General features: G+C 40.1%; 1 protein-coding gene and 1 pseudogene across 1 annotated transcript; one reads left to right on the plus strand and one right to left on the minus strand.

Annotated features, from left to right (window-relative positions):
- LOC148833637 (E3 ubiquitin-protein ligase TRIM39-like) lies at positions 1–556 on the minus strand (annotated as a pseudogene).
- A 1,979-nt stretch (positions 557–2,535) lies between these two features.
- On the plus strand, positions 2,536–12,583 carry LOC148833638 (butyrophilin subfamily 1 member A1-like). Its single transcript, XM_088915461.1, has 10 exons — positions 2,536–2,583; positions 5,108–5,184; positions 6,139–6,477; positions 6,827–6,946; positions 7,166–7,192; positions 7,702–7,737; positions 8,542–8,568; positions 9,166–9,192; positions 9,976–10,002; positions 10,886–12,583. Exons 2-10 carry the CDS (start codon positions 5,115–5,117, stop codon positions 11,881–11,883), a joined length of 1,671 nt encoding a protein of 556 aa, XP_088771587.1. The 5' UTR covers positions 2,536–2,583; positions 5,108–5,114; the 3' UTR covers positions 11,884–12,583.
- Positions 12,584–16,912: the final 4,329 nt, after the last annotated feature.

The following is a 16,912-nucleotide window of genomic DNA, read 5'->3' on the forward strand; positions in this document are numbered from 1 at the left end:
CTAGTCAGACAGCCCAGGTGCTGATATGATTAGAGGGTCCAGGTCTTTATTTCCAGTGGAGAAGAATGGATGGACTGTCTTGTTGATTTTCTCTTTGAAAGTGTAAATGTTGGAGTGATCTACAGCATTGTAGAAGGAGATTAATCTCTCTGTAGTCCACATGGACCCCTACTCTCCTGGTAATGCTGATCATCTTCACCACAGTCCCAGGGACAGTCAGAGTTTCCAGCTCTGATCCAGCCCAAAGACTAAGGACCCAAAAGCCAGACTTTGGATTCAAGCTTAGCTACCCCTTCCTGGAAATTGAATATCTGGCAACTCCCAGTATTTCTTATTCTTAACATCAACCTCCCAGCAGTACCCCCACACAGCCCCCTCTGGCCTCTTGCCCAGGATATATGGCTCTTTATCAAACTGCTCTGGGGTGTCAGTGAGATTCTGGCGCTGCTCTGTCCACCTCACTGATCTGCCATCTTCTGACACTCTCAGGTAGGGGTTCATTGTGTCCTGATCCAGGATCACGTACACTGGGGCCAGGAGGAGAGAAACAAGGAGACAATGTTAGTGGAAACACCTCCTCAACCAGTTAAGGTAAATTAAACCCTAACTCCTAACCCCAATCACCTCACTGATCTACAATCGTCTGATGCACTCAGAGAGGGGTTCACGGTGTCTTTATCTAGCATCACTGTCATTGGAGACACAAGAAGAGAAACAAGCAGAAAATGTTGTACAAAGTGAGAGGCTTTTAGTGCGTGAAATAAAATCCTAATCCTAACTCTGTCTTCCTCACTGATCTGCCATCTTCTGACACAGTCAGGTAGGGGTTTAGAGAATGTAGTACAAAGTGCAAGAAACGTTCCCAGTCTCCATTTCTGGACCACCTAAAAGAAACAAAAAATTCCTCAGTCTTCCACAATACAATAGTTATGTGCTTTTTCAGTGTGAACTTCAGATTCAATGCATAACATTTCTGAAAATACAGTATTTATGTCAATCTACATAATAACTAAAACTGATTATAACAAAAATACCTGCCATGGCATGTCTCACTGAAATATTTGGAAGAGATAAAGGCAGTGTTAATACGGTGAACAGACTTTTCACTTTGTCAAAACTTGTGAAAGTTTTTTCTTGAGACTTTTTAATTAAATATTTTATTGGGGATTTCTGTTGATTTGTGTTGTAAACTAAAATAATTAGCAATATACTGTATATGTATTGTACACCCTTATGATTTGGAAAATACTGTTTTTTAATGTATCTCCTTCAAAGGATATCAGGTCTCAAATGTTATACAGGACATAACAACTTTAACTGTTTAAATTTCTGGAGCAATGTCAATGCATAGGTGCCCTTCCTTTATTTTATTACATAAAGTCACTTTAAGTAGTTTCGAGATTAAATTAAATCTATACAGGTAAATTAGTATCCATGGAGTTCAATAGGATCTCTGATTGTTCATCAAAATGCTGCATTTGAATAACAGTGCTGTCATACCTAGACAGGAGGCAGCGGATTAACGTCTTTGCCTATCAGATCAGACACTATGAAGGGATTTAATTAATTTTTCAGAAATGTGCAAAGCGAAACTTCGGATCCAAGTTAAAAAAGATTCCTTAAAGCACTACCTCAAAAAAAAAAAAAAACTGAGTGCACATTATCAGTGTATTTAAGATAAAAGACCTCAAATGAAAAGTGGTGTGGAACAGTTCCTTTCATGATACAACATGACGGACAGCACAGCACCTTTGGCAAGCTGTAGATTTTTATGCTGCTGTTCATGTTCATACACAGAAGACATGATGGATGGATTAATACCTTTATTCATTTTTTTAATTGTAATTGTAATGTTAGCATGCCCAGAGGGGCTGGGCAGCCAGATGACCTTGGACCCCTAGAGGTTTTTTTTCTCCTTACTCAGGAGTTTTTGGTTCCTCTCCTCCGTTCCTCTTCTGGTCTTTTCTGTTCTGTCTTCACAACATGCATGGTCACTTGCATTGTTAAGTGCCTTGGGGCAACCTTGTTGTGAAAGGCGCTATATAAAAATAAATTGAATTGAATTGAATATTCTGCTCTTTTCCTCTCTACAAATACAAATACACAGAGTCAACAACAGCACAATAAAACATGTCAGATGGCCATCCTGATGATGGCCATTTCCATACAAAAGAAATCTTGTTTAGGAGTCCGAAATCCTTATATTAGGTAAAAGTGCACAGCTGTCTGAAAAACACAACAACTCCCCTTTACATTGGGAGATCTATATACACACGTGGTCAGATCACCTCACCTACTGTAGTATGAAGCAGGCTAATACTGTTTGAGATTATTCTCAGTAAACCACCTACAGTAGTTTATTTCGCCAGGGGAATAAAATCTAGCTAACAGTGATAATACATTCGCGCAACAGACTACTTTTACCAATGAAAATGGAGAATTCTCTCCGTCCCGGCCAATCACACAGTGTTTGCTGAAAATACAAAATCCCCGACCATTGCCTGGCAGGAATTACAGTAAAATAAGAAAGTGAAAGTGTATTCAGGCGTCTCCATTTTACACAAAGACGAAGCCTTCAAGGACGTAAGAGATTTGTTTACTATAAAACAGTTATTTGATTGTCTTTCCGTCTTATATCCTGCATCGTTTGTTGTCTCTTGGCATTGCTGTTGTTGAAAAGGTAGGTTTTGCAAGGTAGCTGGTGGGCTGCTCTGGATTCACACGGTGCCGGCGTACTGTAGCACCAATCTGCCAGGACACCTTTATTATCAAGATCAGGCCTTTGGAGAAAAAAAAAACTGTGGACTTCTTCCTTACCTGGACTGTCAATGCATCACAAGTTTAGTTGATATTTCGGAAAGCATCGAAGATATTTCACGATTGATAAGTAGTTCTGTGACTTGCCAAGAGATTCTGTTTGAGAATGAAAGAATGAGCGCAAACGGTCTGTCTGGTGGTTATCATTGCTATACTCAAGAACTAATTGCGATATATCTGATCCGTTTCCTTCCGTTTATTGTTATTTTTAATCAAAATACTAATTAAAATTGGCTAATACTTTTATCCTGAGTGACATATATTTGTACACGTTTGTACTACTGTGCAGTGTGCGGGATCTGTGTCCACAACCCCACTCAGACTTCCACACCCGTATCTGTTTGCTTTAAAACACTCTATTAAAATACTAATTTTAACATGACATGATGTATCTTATAGGACGGTAATTTGTAAGTAAAACGGGTTTTACAAAGCTCCATAATTTGCCTGAGGTCTGTCAATCAACACCTCTCAGCCCCGAGCGCGCACTATTGTATAGTTTAAAAACCAACTTTTATAAACCGCAAGCAGTTTCTGATATTCACAATTATGTTTTTTCTACAACTCCATGGCAAACGAAAGTAAAAAGCCAGGCTTCGCCCATTTATTTAAAATGTGACGCGTTTATACCAACAAAACATTATTGATAATGTTGAGAGAGGCTAACGCAGAATTTTTTATCCTGCGGTTTTATTACCAGTTGAGGGTGCAGAAACGCACAGGACGGCCAAGCGGATTGCCCCACAACCTACAGTAGTCAGCGCAAAACCGGTTTTTCAACACCTCTGCCACCTTCTACCCAAACCCGAAAATGTAAACTTCATACAGATCAACACACCTGCTTGCTCCCGTTCCAGCTCTATCATTTGCTTAATTAAATCCGAAGTTAAACTTAATCGATTAATTCGGCTTCGTTTGCTCATAAAAAAGGATGATATCTTAAGTTTGTAATGAGGCGCGCAAGTTAAAAGACGGTTTCAAGACGTTTAAAACTGTAAACAATTCAGATTTCAGAACCTGATGAGTATATATGAGCTGAGTCCAGTCGACTCACAATTTTCGCGGGGGAAAGTGATTTTGAGGTGCGTAAAGGCAAATTCGCGCACTGTGTTACCAATAACAACAGCTCTAAGGAAAAGCAATGCAATTACTGTTTAGTATAGACTTTAAAGTTCCCAAGGCTTTGCACAGTACTTAAAACCCATTTCGTAAAATATTGAAATTTCCCTTTTTCATGATAGATGAAGGTGTATTTTATCGAATAATAGTTTTGTCCTGGGGCACAATTCCAGAATAAAACTGAAGACCCTCTTAAATTACGCGCCCCTCGTCATTCATTCGCGGTATTCTCTGTTAGAGTTCTGAGAGCTTTGCCGCAGTAGTAAAAAACGCTGCACACAAACTTCGCTTTTTCTTGATAGGTACAGGGGCACTTCATTGAAATATTAATACTTTTGTTCCGGGGCACAATTCCAGGAATAAGGAGTAGCCTCTCAAAAGTACTGTACTGTACATGCGTCTGGTATGACTTAATTTCCCTTCTTACGTGAAGTATTTGTTTGATTTGAATACTATTTAGAGCATTTTCCTTTTTTATTTATAATTTGCCATTTTTTTGCTTTTTGTTTAACATGAAATTAAAATCGTTACAGATGTTCTATTATAATATATACCTGTGTGTGGAAAAAAACACAAATATCATCAAATGTTTTTATTTTGTGAAACATATCATATTATTAACAATACTGTACAGAATTTTTTGCCTTATTTCATCTTTATATTTGTTTTGATATTACTTCATATTACAATTGTTTAAACAATTTTTATTTCTGTCATCATTTGATTTATTTCATTGGTATACAATAATATTCCTATTAACTGTTTTTCTAATGTGTATCTTTATATAATTAATACTTATAATGTTGAAGGCCAAATCTATAGCATTTATTAAGCTGTACTCACATTAACATATTTCTGGGGTTATTTGAAAACAGCCTCTGTGTTTAGAGTTTAAACTACAGGCTACCACAGGGAGAGAATGCCTAGCCCAGAGTCGAACCCAGGGCACAAGAGCTCAGGGCACAAGAGCCTGCTATTCACTGTGTTAATGTTTAATTTTTTATTAAGTATTTGAAAGTGTGAAATTTGTGAAATCTTGGCCTTGTCTCTTCAGATAAAGAATAGGCTACTGAGTCTATTTTATTCTGTGACAGACTGAGAACAGTAGTAGTTTGTCCAGCTATTGGAGTCATACTGTAGATAAAGAGAATGACTGTGTTTTCTTTGTCAGGTGCAAGATGGGGAACGTCCTCTGGTTTTGTGCTGATCTGCTTTTTCTGCTTTCCCTCTCACAAGCACTTGAGACAGGTAAGTGTGGTACAGCTCTGTGCCACTGAGTTCACTTGAACCCAGGATGAGTTACAAATACAGAGTTTAGGCAACATCAGGAGACAGTGAAGAAAACACATGTAAGAAAAGAAATGAGAGGTATAGGGTAATGAGTTGTCTAATTTACTGTAACAATCAGATACAGCTGCTTGCTGCTGCTTGGTCATGGCCCATAAAGATAATCAGAAGTCTTTAATACCATGGAATTCTAAGTGAATTAATATTCCTTGTATCTTAAACTAAGCACACAAGTCCATCTGACTGACTGTCTGACAGTGGATAGTTCTGATGGGAGTTGATGCAATCTGTAGCCTATTCCAGAAGTACATGGTCCAAACTGTGATACATCCTGAATATGACACCAGTCAAAACCACAGGTCACAAGTACTTCACAAACATGAGCAGATTTGCATACAGTATGCACTAATACACATTTGAATAGCTACTCAATGCACAAGTACACACATGCACAATGGGTGTAAATCAAAAAGTTAATGTCCACCGTGATGTCATAGAGGTATGCCCATCAGTTTTGGTGGAGGATGTGGACAGGTTGTGGTCTGGAAACAGCACACTATTTTTAGCCTAATTAGTGATAGTGGAAGTGAAGAAAATAGTGTGATTTTATTTACAGTGAGGGGAAAAATCTTAACCCACAACAACCAAAAACCAAACCAAAATCCTAAGTTCTTTTCTGAACTCCTACCTGAACTTCTCGAAGTCCCTAACTAAAATGGCTGAGCAGTAACTGCTTACTGGCCTCACTAACTTATCTTCCCACAAACCTCTGCTTCCTGCTGTCAATCACCTGACCGATTGTCTTCCTGGAGCTGGTCAGGTGACTGAGAGCAGCTGGTCATTCAGTCACACTACAGTACATGACACTACTACATGTACAACATGAACACACCTTCCTGCTCTTTTCCTCTGCAGGGCAGGTTAAGGTCGTGGTCCCATCATCCTCCATGCTTGCCATTAAGGGCAGCAGCATTGTCCTCCCCTGTCACCTCGAACCTGAGACCAGTGCTGCAGGCATGGAGGTGAGGTGGTTCAAGGGCAGCTTCACAGACTTTCTCTACCTGCACAAGAATGGGAAGGAGACAGTAGGATCGGTCTATAAGGGAAGAGTCAGCCTGGTCCACCCGGATCTGGAGAAAGGCAACGTTTCCCTGTTGCTGAAAGACATTACAGCTTCAGATGAAGGAATCTACACGTGTCACGTCAGCCCTGGGCAGTATTTTGATGAGCGATCACTGAACATGCTGGTCAGAGGTGAGTTTAGACCTTGGATTCTTCTTTTTTCCTGAAGAGCATAATAATAATTAAAAAAATATAGCGCTTTTATGGAAGTGCAGCAGAGGTTAGACAATGACGCAGACAGACACTAATTAAGTAAAAGCCTTTCTGAACACCATGTGTTCTGTGAAACGGGGAAGGTAATGCAGACAGGCACCGTGTCAGTACCAACCTCCTCTCTTTGGAACCTTGTTCACAGGACAGAACACAGTCATCCCAAATATGACTTCAACTTGATGGTTCAATGCATGGCATTCTGATAAACAAAAGCAAAGTTCTAAGCCTGTAACTGTAAGAAAAACTCTCTATATCCCCTGTTTTGCAGAGCGTGTGTTTGAATGCAGCCATCCTGTGAGACTGTACCTCTCTGTTATCGTGATTCCTCCAGTACTGGCTCTACTCTGCTTCTTGGCTGCTTTGCTTTATGCTCAAAAAAAGGATCAAGGTACTGTATCATCAGATGCAGTGTACTGGTGTACTGCCAGGCCCTGTAACACCAGGAGACTTAGGTCACTCTTCTAGACTGGAGTTAGAGTACGTTGTAGGTCGACCTGCAGGAGCAAACACAGCAGATTCACTCAGTCAAGGGTTTGTTCCCACTGTTGTTCAAGGCTTTTCAAGAAACAGCTTCAAGTTTTGTCACAACAGATTTTCTCTGTTTCAGATGCCCAGAGGAAACTTAAGGAATATGGTAAGTTTCAAAAGTTTGCTTTCTCTATGCAGTGCCATCAAATGGGAATAAACACACTAATGACTAACGACTTTGACCTCTTGACTGTGGGAATGGTAAAAGCCTTTTGTTAAATAGAAATCTGGAAAATAACTAAGAAAATTAAGAAAGTTAAGATTAGTGTCTGTGTCTGTGTCTGTGCATGCCTTGCGCCCATTGCTTGCTGGGATAGGCTCCAGCTCCTCCCATGACCCTGCGCTTAATGGGCTACGTACTGTAAATATATTCTACATTTTCCTGCTACACTTGTTATATAAACTTTGCTAAACTAGATATAAACATGGTTAAAATGTATTCTGAGGCACACTGTATAAATTGTCTCACTCACTGTCGTTTGATACTGCTGTAATGCAAAACGTTTTAACATCTGTTCTGATTTTAGATAACATTTTATGAAAAAGATCAATTTTTAAACTATGCCACATAAAACCAATACAGTCTTATTGTTTGATTTTTGCTTAATATTATAGACCGTGTGGAAAAAGAATTGCACAGCCTCCAAAAAGGTAAATTGTATTATTGATCACATTATGTATTGCAGAATGAGCATGCCTGGGGGTCACAGCTGTAGAGTGACCTCTGTGGCAGGGGGACCCCCTCACAGTCTTTTTGCTGTCCAGGTGTGGACACACAGTGTTGTTCCCTCTCCTGTCTCTTCCAGTGTCTGGAAGTTTTCCTGTAATGGGACACGTAAGGGTTTTATTCCGTGCTGAAAAGAGAACAGAAGAAACACAATGTTGAGCCCACTGAAGAAGGCTCCACAGCCTTTCTTCTCTTCTCTTTTCAGCAGGGAATAAACGTTTTCTTGTGCCTTTGCTGCCTGCGCATGCTGACGCAGCCACCTACTTGAATGTCCTCCTGTATTGAACTGTTGGTGAACATGCATTTCAGGAACGTAAATGCAGATATAAATGTTTAAATATATATATTCAACCATTTGCAAATAAATAACTTATCCTAGTTACACTACATCTTAATTATTATTCTAACTAATTCTAATTATTATCTTCTAATTTAGAAGTATTCTAACTTCTAAATTAAGCTGAAAAAAATTCTAGTTTAGATTATATTAATTTAATGAGTTAGTGGTAAAATAGTTTACCATGTAAATATTACTTGAAATACAATAAACAAATACCTCTATTATGTGGTATTGTTTATGAATGTTATTAGCATTAGCAAAACAACTATACTATTGTAATGTACACACTATACTGTATAATATGAACTGGGCTTTGGGGATGTTATCATATTTATGCAAAAGCCATAAATAATAATGAAAACATGGAAATATTTTTTCTTATTTGCAGTTCATGGGAATCAGACAGATCTGTTAGGTATGTATGTAATATTCAGGAACAACTACTTTTTTAATTGTTTATTGTTTCCACCTGACATCCAGACCTCCTGTAAGGGTGAGGGATATTCCATAAAGCTGTGCTGTAGATGAAGGTTGCTCACAGTTTGTTTTCAATTGTTGTGTTGATATAAATGTCATATCTAGCCCTCAGGAAGAGACAGGTTTACAGAACATTGTTACTGCAAAGAGAAATGATGACAAAAGCCCTTCCCGGAGGATCCCAACTCTATTTGTCCAAGAAAATCAGAAGGATAAGAGTTGAAGGGACAGTATGCCCAGTCTCTGATCTCATCAGTCCCTCCAACCCCAGAAATCCCATAATTCTCAGTGATTAATTCAAACCCATCTGTACTTCCTACCCAGAAGGCCCTGCTTTCCAGAGCTCGGTCCTTGTTTTTGACTACAAACACACTTCCTGTTCTCGGTAAAGCAGGTAGCTCCCACTTTAACCCCAGAGGAAACTCTGCAGTTTAATGGGATGTGCTTGTGCTCATGTTCTGGTACTTGGAAGTCTAAACAGAATTGCATGTTTTGAGATTAATTTACACAGCCTTCTTGTTTCTTTCCTTCACAGACGCTGTAAGACAAATCCCAAACTCAGGTAACTATTTCTAACATGTTTGTTTTTGTTTGGTCTTTATGGGTGTGTCAAAGTCAAAGAAATATATTTATATATTTTATAATATATTTTATATTTTTCAATATAAAACTCTGTATTTAATTTTTAAGTTGATAGTACTTCAGATAGTGACTTCAATATGAAATGTGATACTGTGCCATTGTCACTTAGTTTTGATTTTGTTGTGAGATTTACCTAACAGGTTAAAATAATACAATTTCACAGCTGTTTTAAACGAAAAATACCCAATACTTACGTATAGGGCTGTATTGTGATGTATATAATTGGCGTTGGACAGCTTTCCCAGTGGTTATGTTTTCCACTATGAGGTCAGAGCACCTGTGATGCTGCAGCTATAGTTTTAATCCTGATACTGAGCCATGTGGAGTCCCTGCTGCACCTGCTCTGTACTACAAGAGATCAAACATCTGTAACAACCTGACAAGTTAAGATTGACACATCATAAACATCAGTATGCATTGATTAGGTGAACAAATATTGTTAGAATAACTTATATCTGTACTGTACTAATCTTTCATTATAAATTGAGCTGCAGAAACCAGCCAATTTATACTGTAGGAATGACTGAACTGACTATCATTCTTTATTAGTGCATTAGAAATACTCTAGTATCATCTTTATACTTTTACCGACATTGAATTTATCTGATATGCTCACAAAAGCTTGCCAAGTCTTGATACATATTATTCAATATGGCATCAAATTGAGAGTGTTTTATGAATAAACATTTTGTTTTGTCTCTAGTTTGGAACAGGATTTGTGAATCTAAAGGTACCGTTTTCTTTTTATATTCTCCTTGTTTTTTGTCTTGCTCAATTATTTGTTTGGTTGTGCATTATAGCTCACTTATAATGCAGTTAATTGTGAAACAAGTACTAAATAAATTATTTAAAAGTTATGATTATTGATTGGTTATAGGGTATCAGAGATTGCTGCTATTTAACTGAAATTAAATCATTCAGGACTGAAACATTTTAAACCAAGGTCTATGAAAATGCACCGCTAGTAGGTACACTACTGTCTCATCCAAACTCAATACTAAGTGCACTGCTCATTTAATCACCTTGTACAGTAATCTAAAGCATTGTAACAGATCCCACTTTGACAGTAGCTTAGGAAGGGAAATTAATTGGTCCAGGGAACCACCCCAGTGTTACAACCCCTAGTAGTCGACCTTCCATCTGCACGTGTGACTCTACATCACAGTACTGTAGCAGTGGAAGCTCCTCACCCAGTCGATTCCATTTAGCCAGTCTCTCTCGTTACCCGTCTTCTTCCTTATCAGCGAGTCAACACAGAAACGACTGAGGCTGCTACTAAGTAAGAAAAGTCCTAACCTTCTGTTCACTCATAACCTTTTTGATACAAATGCCCCCCCAATGGATCTCATCCTGAGATCTTTCAAACTGACAGTGAGGCTCTGGTTAGACAAACTGTCTCCTCAGTGAGTGCTTTTATAGAGACCTGGTTTCCACAGGTGCAGACAGTTCCTGGTGAGAATGTATCCCTGGGACTGTCGCAATGCCGCCCTCTAGTGATTAAACCCCACACCTACAGTCCCATCCCATCCACCCCACTACAGCCATGTAATGCACTATAACACAAAGTGTATTTTGCTAGCAGAATTTATTCAGCTTATCCTTCTTCTCTGTAGCGGACGTGACTCTGGATCCTGAAACAGCACAGGCCACCCTCAGTGTGTCTGAAGATGGAAAGACTGTGACACTGGGAGAGAAGCAGGCTGTCTCAGTTGGTGACAATAGATTTGAGCAAAATCCCTGTGTCCTGGGTAAGAATGTCTTCACCTCAGGGAGACACTACTGGGAGGTGGAGGTGGGGGAGAAGACTCACTGGAGTGTAGGAGTCGCCAAAGGATCTGCTAAGAGGAGTGGGAAAGTAATCATTCACAGTGAAAGAGGATTCTGGGCTTTGAGACTGATGGATGAAAAGTTTTTTGCTGCTACAAACCCCGACACTCTCCTCCCCCTGAGCCTGAAGCCCAGGAAACTGGGGGTGTATTTGGATTATGAGGGGGGGCAGGTCTCCTTTTACAATGTGGAAGCCAGAGTTCACATCTACACTTTCTCTGACTCCTTCGATGAAGGGCTCCATCCTTTCTTTGGCACTGAAAAACAGTGCAGAAAACCCCTCACCATCTCTCCTGTAGACAAAGAGGCAGCTTCTGACCAGCCATGGGCTCAGATGAAAGCTCAAACAGAGGCCCTGTACAAGAAGAGTCCTGAAGCAGCAGATACAGACACAAGTCAGACACATCAGGAGAAAGACAAGAGGAAAGAGAAAGAAGGGAAGAGCAGTAAGGCTCCTCCTGATACCCCAGTCCAGACTGCAGACTATAAAAACCCGACGTTCAGTTACAAGAATGAGTGTCAATCTGAGGGAACAGCTGCACCTCCAGCACTGGAGGACCATCCTGAAGCCTCAAGCCCAGCTGGACCAGGAGGAACAAGCACAGCAGAGGAGAAGGACACAGAGCAGAAGAGCAGAGACTCTGCCTGTGAGGAGACAGCCCTGCTGGAGAAGAGGGGGTCTGGAGGACCTGCAGGAGGTGAAACAGGAGAGTTGGGTACAACACCTACTGGAAAGGACAAATCAAAAGGAGGAAAATTTTCTCTGTTTTCAAAAAAATCTTAAGTGATTGATGTGTTATGCGGAGGTTATTCAAGGTATTATAGGGACTGTGCTCATAAACCCATTTCGTTTCTCTAACTTTTTTTAAGGATAAACTAACATATTTCAAAATTAAAATGAAGCATACTGTATGAGCTTATTTTCATAACTCATAAATTAGCACACTGAGTGCAGTCAGAGATGATATTTGAACCAGCGTATCCCAGACTCCTCTGAGCTCCCACACAAGGAGCAGACAAACACTCCCAGTGCAGGTTTATCTCATATAGATCAGTTTCCTTCCTGACTGGATCACTGCATATCTGACAAACTCCACACAGTTTCACTAATACTGTACAACTGTAAAGAACAGTGCATGTTCTTGGAAATAACATTAATGCTCATGAAGGATGTTTGGAAAGTAAACTGATTTAAAGCTCGGCCAGCTTCTGTCCTGTCAAAACTGTGATGGCTTGTCATTTGTGAGTTTTCTTTTTCAGTATTGTGCGGTGGTTTTGTTCTGAATGGACAATGGTGCCTCACAAAGACATTTTAGCTATCAAAATGGCCGAGAGGAAATTTGCTAGATTTGCTTTTGCATGTACTGGAATTCCATGCTTTGCTCCCATTGCTTGCCCTGATGGGCTCTGGCTCCCCCATGACTCTGAATCAGAAGAAGCTGTTATAGAGTGATGGATGTTTTATAAATAAAGCAATGTAGACATATTGCAGTGTCTGTGTCTGATTTGTTAAGGCTTTACAGATAATGGACAGGTGTAAGTACTGCTAACATGTACTCTACATTGGAGAGGAGGGTGGATTGTTTTTATTCCCTAGTTTGAATTTATGGACACATCCCTGACTGCTATCAACAGAACCTTCCCGAATCAGTCATTGGTAATATTATTTTATAACACATACAGCATTCAACCAGATCTATTTAAACCAGTTTCATTCACTTCCTAGTTTTCACTTCCTAGAACTACTCTTAAATTATGTTCATTTATATCCGAACTGGGGAGCATTAATAAGCTTTGCGAGCTACAGGAAAGTTTATCATTGTTTTTATATTGTCAACCTCAACTGACAACATCCAGTGTCCAGCCCCAAGGATCACAATGAAATACTGTACAAACATTGGTCAGGAATTTCATTTTTACCATTACAATTAAAGATTTATCTTTGACCACAAATGTTCAAAAGATCTGTCATTGTTGCATAATCACATTTAAGTATATTTAAATATATTAAATATAACAGTTGAGGTGGGTAGCTGCGTCAGCATGCGTAGGCTGCAAAGGAACAAGTAATAGGTTTACTCCATGCTGAAAAAAAGAAAAGAGAAAACACAGCGTTTTGGCCGTGGAGCCTTCATCAGGTGTGAGAGAGACAAGGCAGTAGGCAAAGGTAAAGTAGCGGGAGAAAAAGGCTGGGATGGAGGAGGAGTGAGAGGCGGGAGCAGGGGACAGGAAGAGAGGCATATCAAGAGGTGTGAAGTCAGAATAGGTGTAGAGAGGTGTGAAATGAAACTTCCAATGAATGGAGAAAATTTAAAAGAAGAGTAGTCTGTTATTAAGAGAAGGGGGAATGTGTGATCCTAGCTGCAGGATACGTTTGGTTTCGGTGGTCTTTCTGATGTATGAGTTTGGAAACCCATCTTTGAGAACACAGACGGAGAGATTAGAGTGGTTGTGGCCGTCAGAGGTGAAATAAGAAACTATGAGCCTGGAGAGATCTTTAATTTTCACAGCCCTGACGTGTTCTCTGAAGCCGTCTCCAAGTCTCCTTCCTGTTTCTCCAATGTAGATGGCTGCGCATTTACTGCAAGAGATACAGTAAATAAAGTTGCTGGAGGTACAAGATGCCATCTGGGTGATGCGGAATTGTCCTGAGGGGCCTTGAATGAGTGTGGTGTTGGATGTGTACTTGCAGGTGATACAGCGAGCTCTGTTGCAGGGGAAAGTGCCTGGTGTGGATGGTTGCTGAGGTCGGTCAAGGGAGCTGTGAACAAGAAGGTTGTGCACATTAGGTGCTCGGCGATATGAGATGATGGGATGGTCAGAGAAGAGGGCCCCAATGGAGGGATCATCCTGTAGGATGGAAAAGTTGTGGTTAATGGTCCTGGGGATAGGAAGTGTGTTAGGGTGGTAAGGAAGCACCAAAGGAATGCGGTTGTTACGGCGGGAGTTCCTGATCGGGTTGATGGTCCGGGGGGTGTTTTTGGCTCGGGCAAGGGCCCTGTCAATCACACTGCTGGGGTATCCTCTGTTGATGAAAAAGAAGTACATTTTGAGGGCTTGGTTCTTGAAGTAGATGTCGTCGCTGCATAATCGTCGTAGCCGAAGGAACTGTGAAAAAGGGAGAGAGTTTTTAGTGTGTTTGGAGTGAAATGAGCTATCCAAGAGATAGCTGTGTGAATCCGTGGGTTTGTAATAAACCGAAGTGGACAGTCGGGGGTAGTTGATAGAGAAGTTGATGTCTAGAAACGGAAGAGTAGTGGAAGATATGTTAACCGTATATTTGAGGGACAGGTGGAAGTTGGTGAAATGGTGCAGGAAGCACTCAAGCTGATCGTTAGAGCATGTGGCGGCACTGACGCAGTCATCAATGTATCGCTTGTAGAGGTCAGGGACATAGCCAGTGTAGGAAGCGAAGAAGCGTTCTTCTACCCAGCCAACAAAGATATTGGCATAGCTGGGTCCCATTCTGGTGCCCATGGCAACTCCACTCACCTGTTGGTAAAAAAAGATTATTGAAAGAGAATACGTTCAGTGTGAGGACCAATTCTGCAAGGCGTACCAGGGTGTGGGTGGGTGGATCAAGCACTGTGCATTTGTCCAGAGTGTGCTTGAGGGCTGTAAGGCCATCATTATGGGGAATGACGGTGTAAAGAGATGTGATTTCCATGGTAAAAATGTAGCATTCAGTGCCCTGAAATTGGAAATCATTAAAAAGTTGGAGCGCGTGGTTGGTGTCTTTGATGTATGAGGGAATACCTTCAACCAGCGTTCTCATGAAGTTTGGCTTCGGTGGTCTTTCTGATGTATGAGTTTGGAAAACCGTCTTTGAGAACACAGACGGAGAAATTAGAGTGGTCATGGCCGTCAGAGGTGAAATGAGAAACAATGGGCTTGGACTATTAAATATAACATATACTTTGTCTTCAGAAATACTGAATTAGTGTTAGAGATAGGCCACTGTAGAGTTTTAAAAAGAGATTAGTTTCCAGATCAAGTGTAAAGGGAATATAGGGTTTAATTAAAATATATTCAAGATTATCAGTGCTGTGTCTTGGTTGAGTAAATGCACAGTAAGGCCAATGAAATTGTAGATTTGATTTCAGTTGTTTATCAGTGAGAAAAAGGTTATGGAATGCAGTTCTGAATACATGAATTGACAAATTTACTAATTATCCTTTCATTCCTGTAATTCTAGTCAGACAGCCCAGGTGCTGATATGATTAGAGGGTCCAGGTCTTTATTTCCAGTGGAGAAGAATGGATGGACTGTCTTGTTGATTTTCTCTTTGAAAGTGTAAATGTTGGAGTGATCTACAGCATTGTAGAAGGAGATTAATCTCTCTGTAGTCCACATGGACCCCTACTCTCCTGGTAATGCTGATCATCTTCACCACAGTCCCAGGGACAGTCAGAGTTTCCAGCTCTGATCCAGCCCAAAGACTAAGGACCCAAAAGCCAGACTTTGGATTCAAGCTTAGCTACCCCTTCCTGGAAATTGAATATCTGGCAACTCCCAGTATTTCTTATTCTTAACATCAACCTCCCAGCAGTACCCCCACACAGCCCCCTCTGGCCTCTTGCCCAGGATATATGGCTCTTTATCAAACTGCTCTGGGGTGTCAGTGAGATTCTGGCGCTGCTCTGTCCACCTCACTGATCTGCCATCTTCTGACACTCTCAGGTAGGGGTTCATTGTGTCCTGATCCAGGATCACGTACACTGGGGCCAGGAGGAGAGAAACAAGGAGACAATGTTAGTGGAAACACCTCCTCAACCAGTTAAGGTAAATTAAACCCTAACTCCTAACCCCAATCACCTCACTGATCTACAATCGTCTGATGCACTCAGAGAGGGGTTCACGGTGTCTTTATCTAGCATCACTGTCATTGGAGACACAAGAAGAGAAACAAGCAGAAAATGTTGTACAAAGTGAGAGGCTTTTAGTGCGTGAAATAAAATCCTAATCCTAACTCTGTCTTCCTCACTGATCTGCCATCTTCTGACACAGTCAGGTAGGGGTTTAGAGAATGTAGTACAAAGTGCAAGAAACGTTCCCAGTCTCCATTTCTGGACCACCTAAAAGAAACAAAAAATTCCTCAGTCTTCCACAATACAATAGTTATGTGCTTTTTCAGTGTGAACTTCAGATTCAATGCATAACATTTCTGAAAATACAGTATTTATGTCAATCTACATAATAACTAAAACTGATTATAACAAAAATACCTGCCATGGCATGTCTCACTGAAATATTTGGAAGAGATAAAGGCAGTGTTAATACGGTGAACAGACTTTTCACTTTGTCAAAACTTGTGAAAGTTTTTTCTTGAGACTTTTTAATTAAATATTTTATTGGGGATTTCTGTTGATTTGTGTTGTAAACTAAAATAATTAGCAATATACTGTATATGTATTGTACACCCTTATGATTTGGAAAATACTGTTTTTTAATGTATCTCCTTCAAAGGATATCAGGTCTCAAATGTTATACAGGACATAACAACTTTAACTGTTTAAATTTCTGGAGCAATGTCAATGCATAGGTGCCCTTCCTTTATTTTATTACATAAAGTCACTTTAAGTAGTTTCGAGATTAAATTAAATCTATACAGGTAAATTAGTATCCATGGAGTTCAATAGGATCTCTGATTGTTCATCAAAATGCTGCATTTGAATAACAGTGCTGTCATACCTAGACAGGAGGCAGCGGATTAACGTCTTTGCCTATCAGATCAGACACTATGAAGGGATTTAATTAATTTTTCAGAAATGTGCAAAGCGAAACTTCGGATCCAAGTTAAAAAAGATTCCTTA

Source organism: Atractosteus spatula, chromosome 5 (assembly GCF_055471065.1).
Source record: "Atractosteus spatula isolate fAtrSpa1 chromosome 5, fAtrSpa1.hap1, whole genome shotgun sequence".
NCBI lineage: Eukaryota > Metazoa > Chordata > Actinopteri > Semionotiformes > Lepisosteidae > Atractosteus > Atractosteus spatula.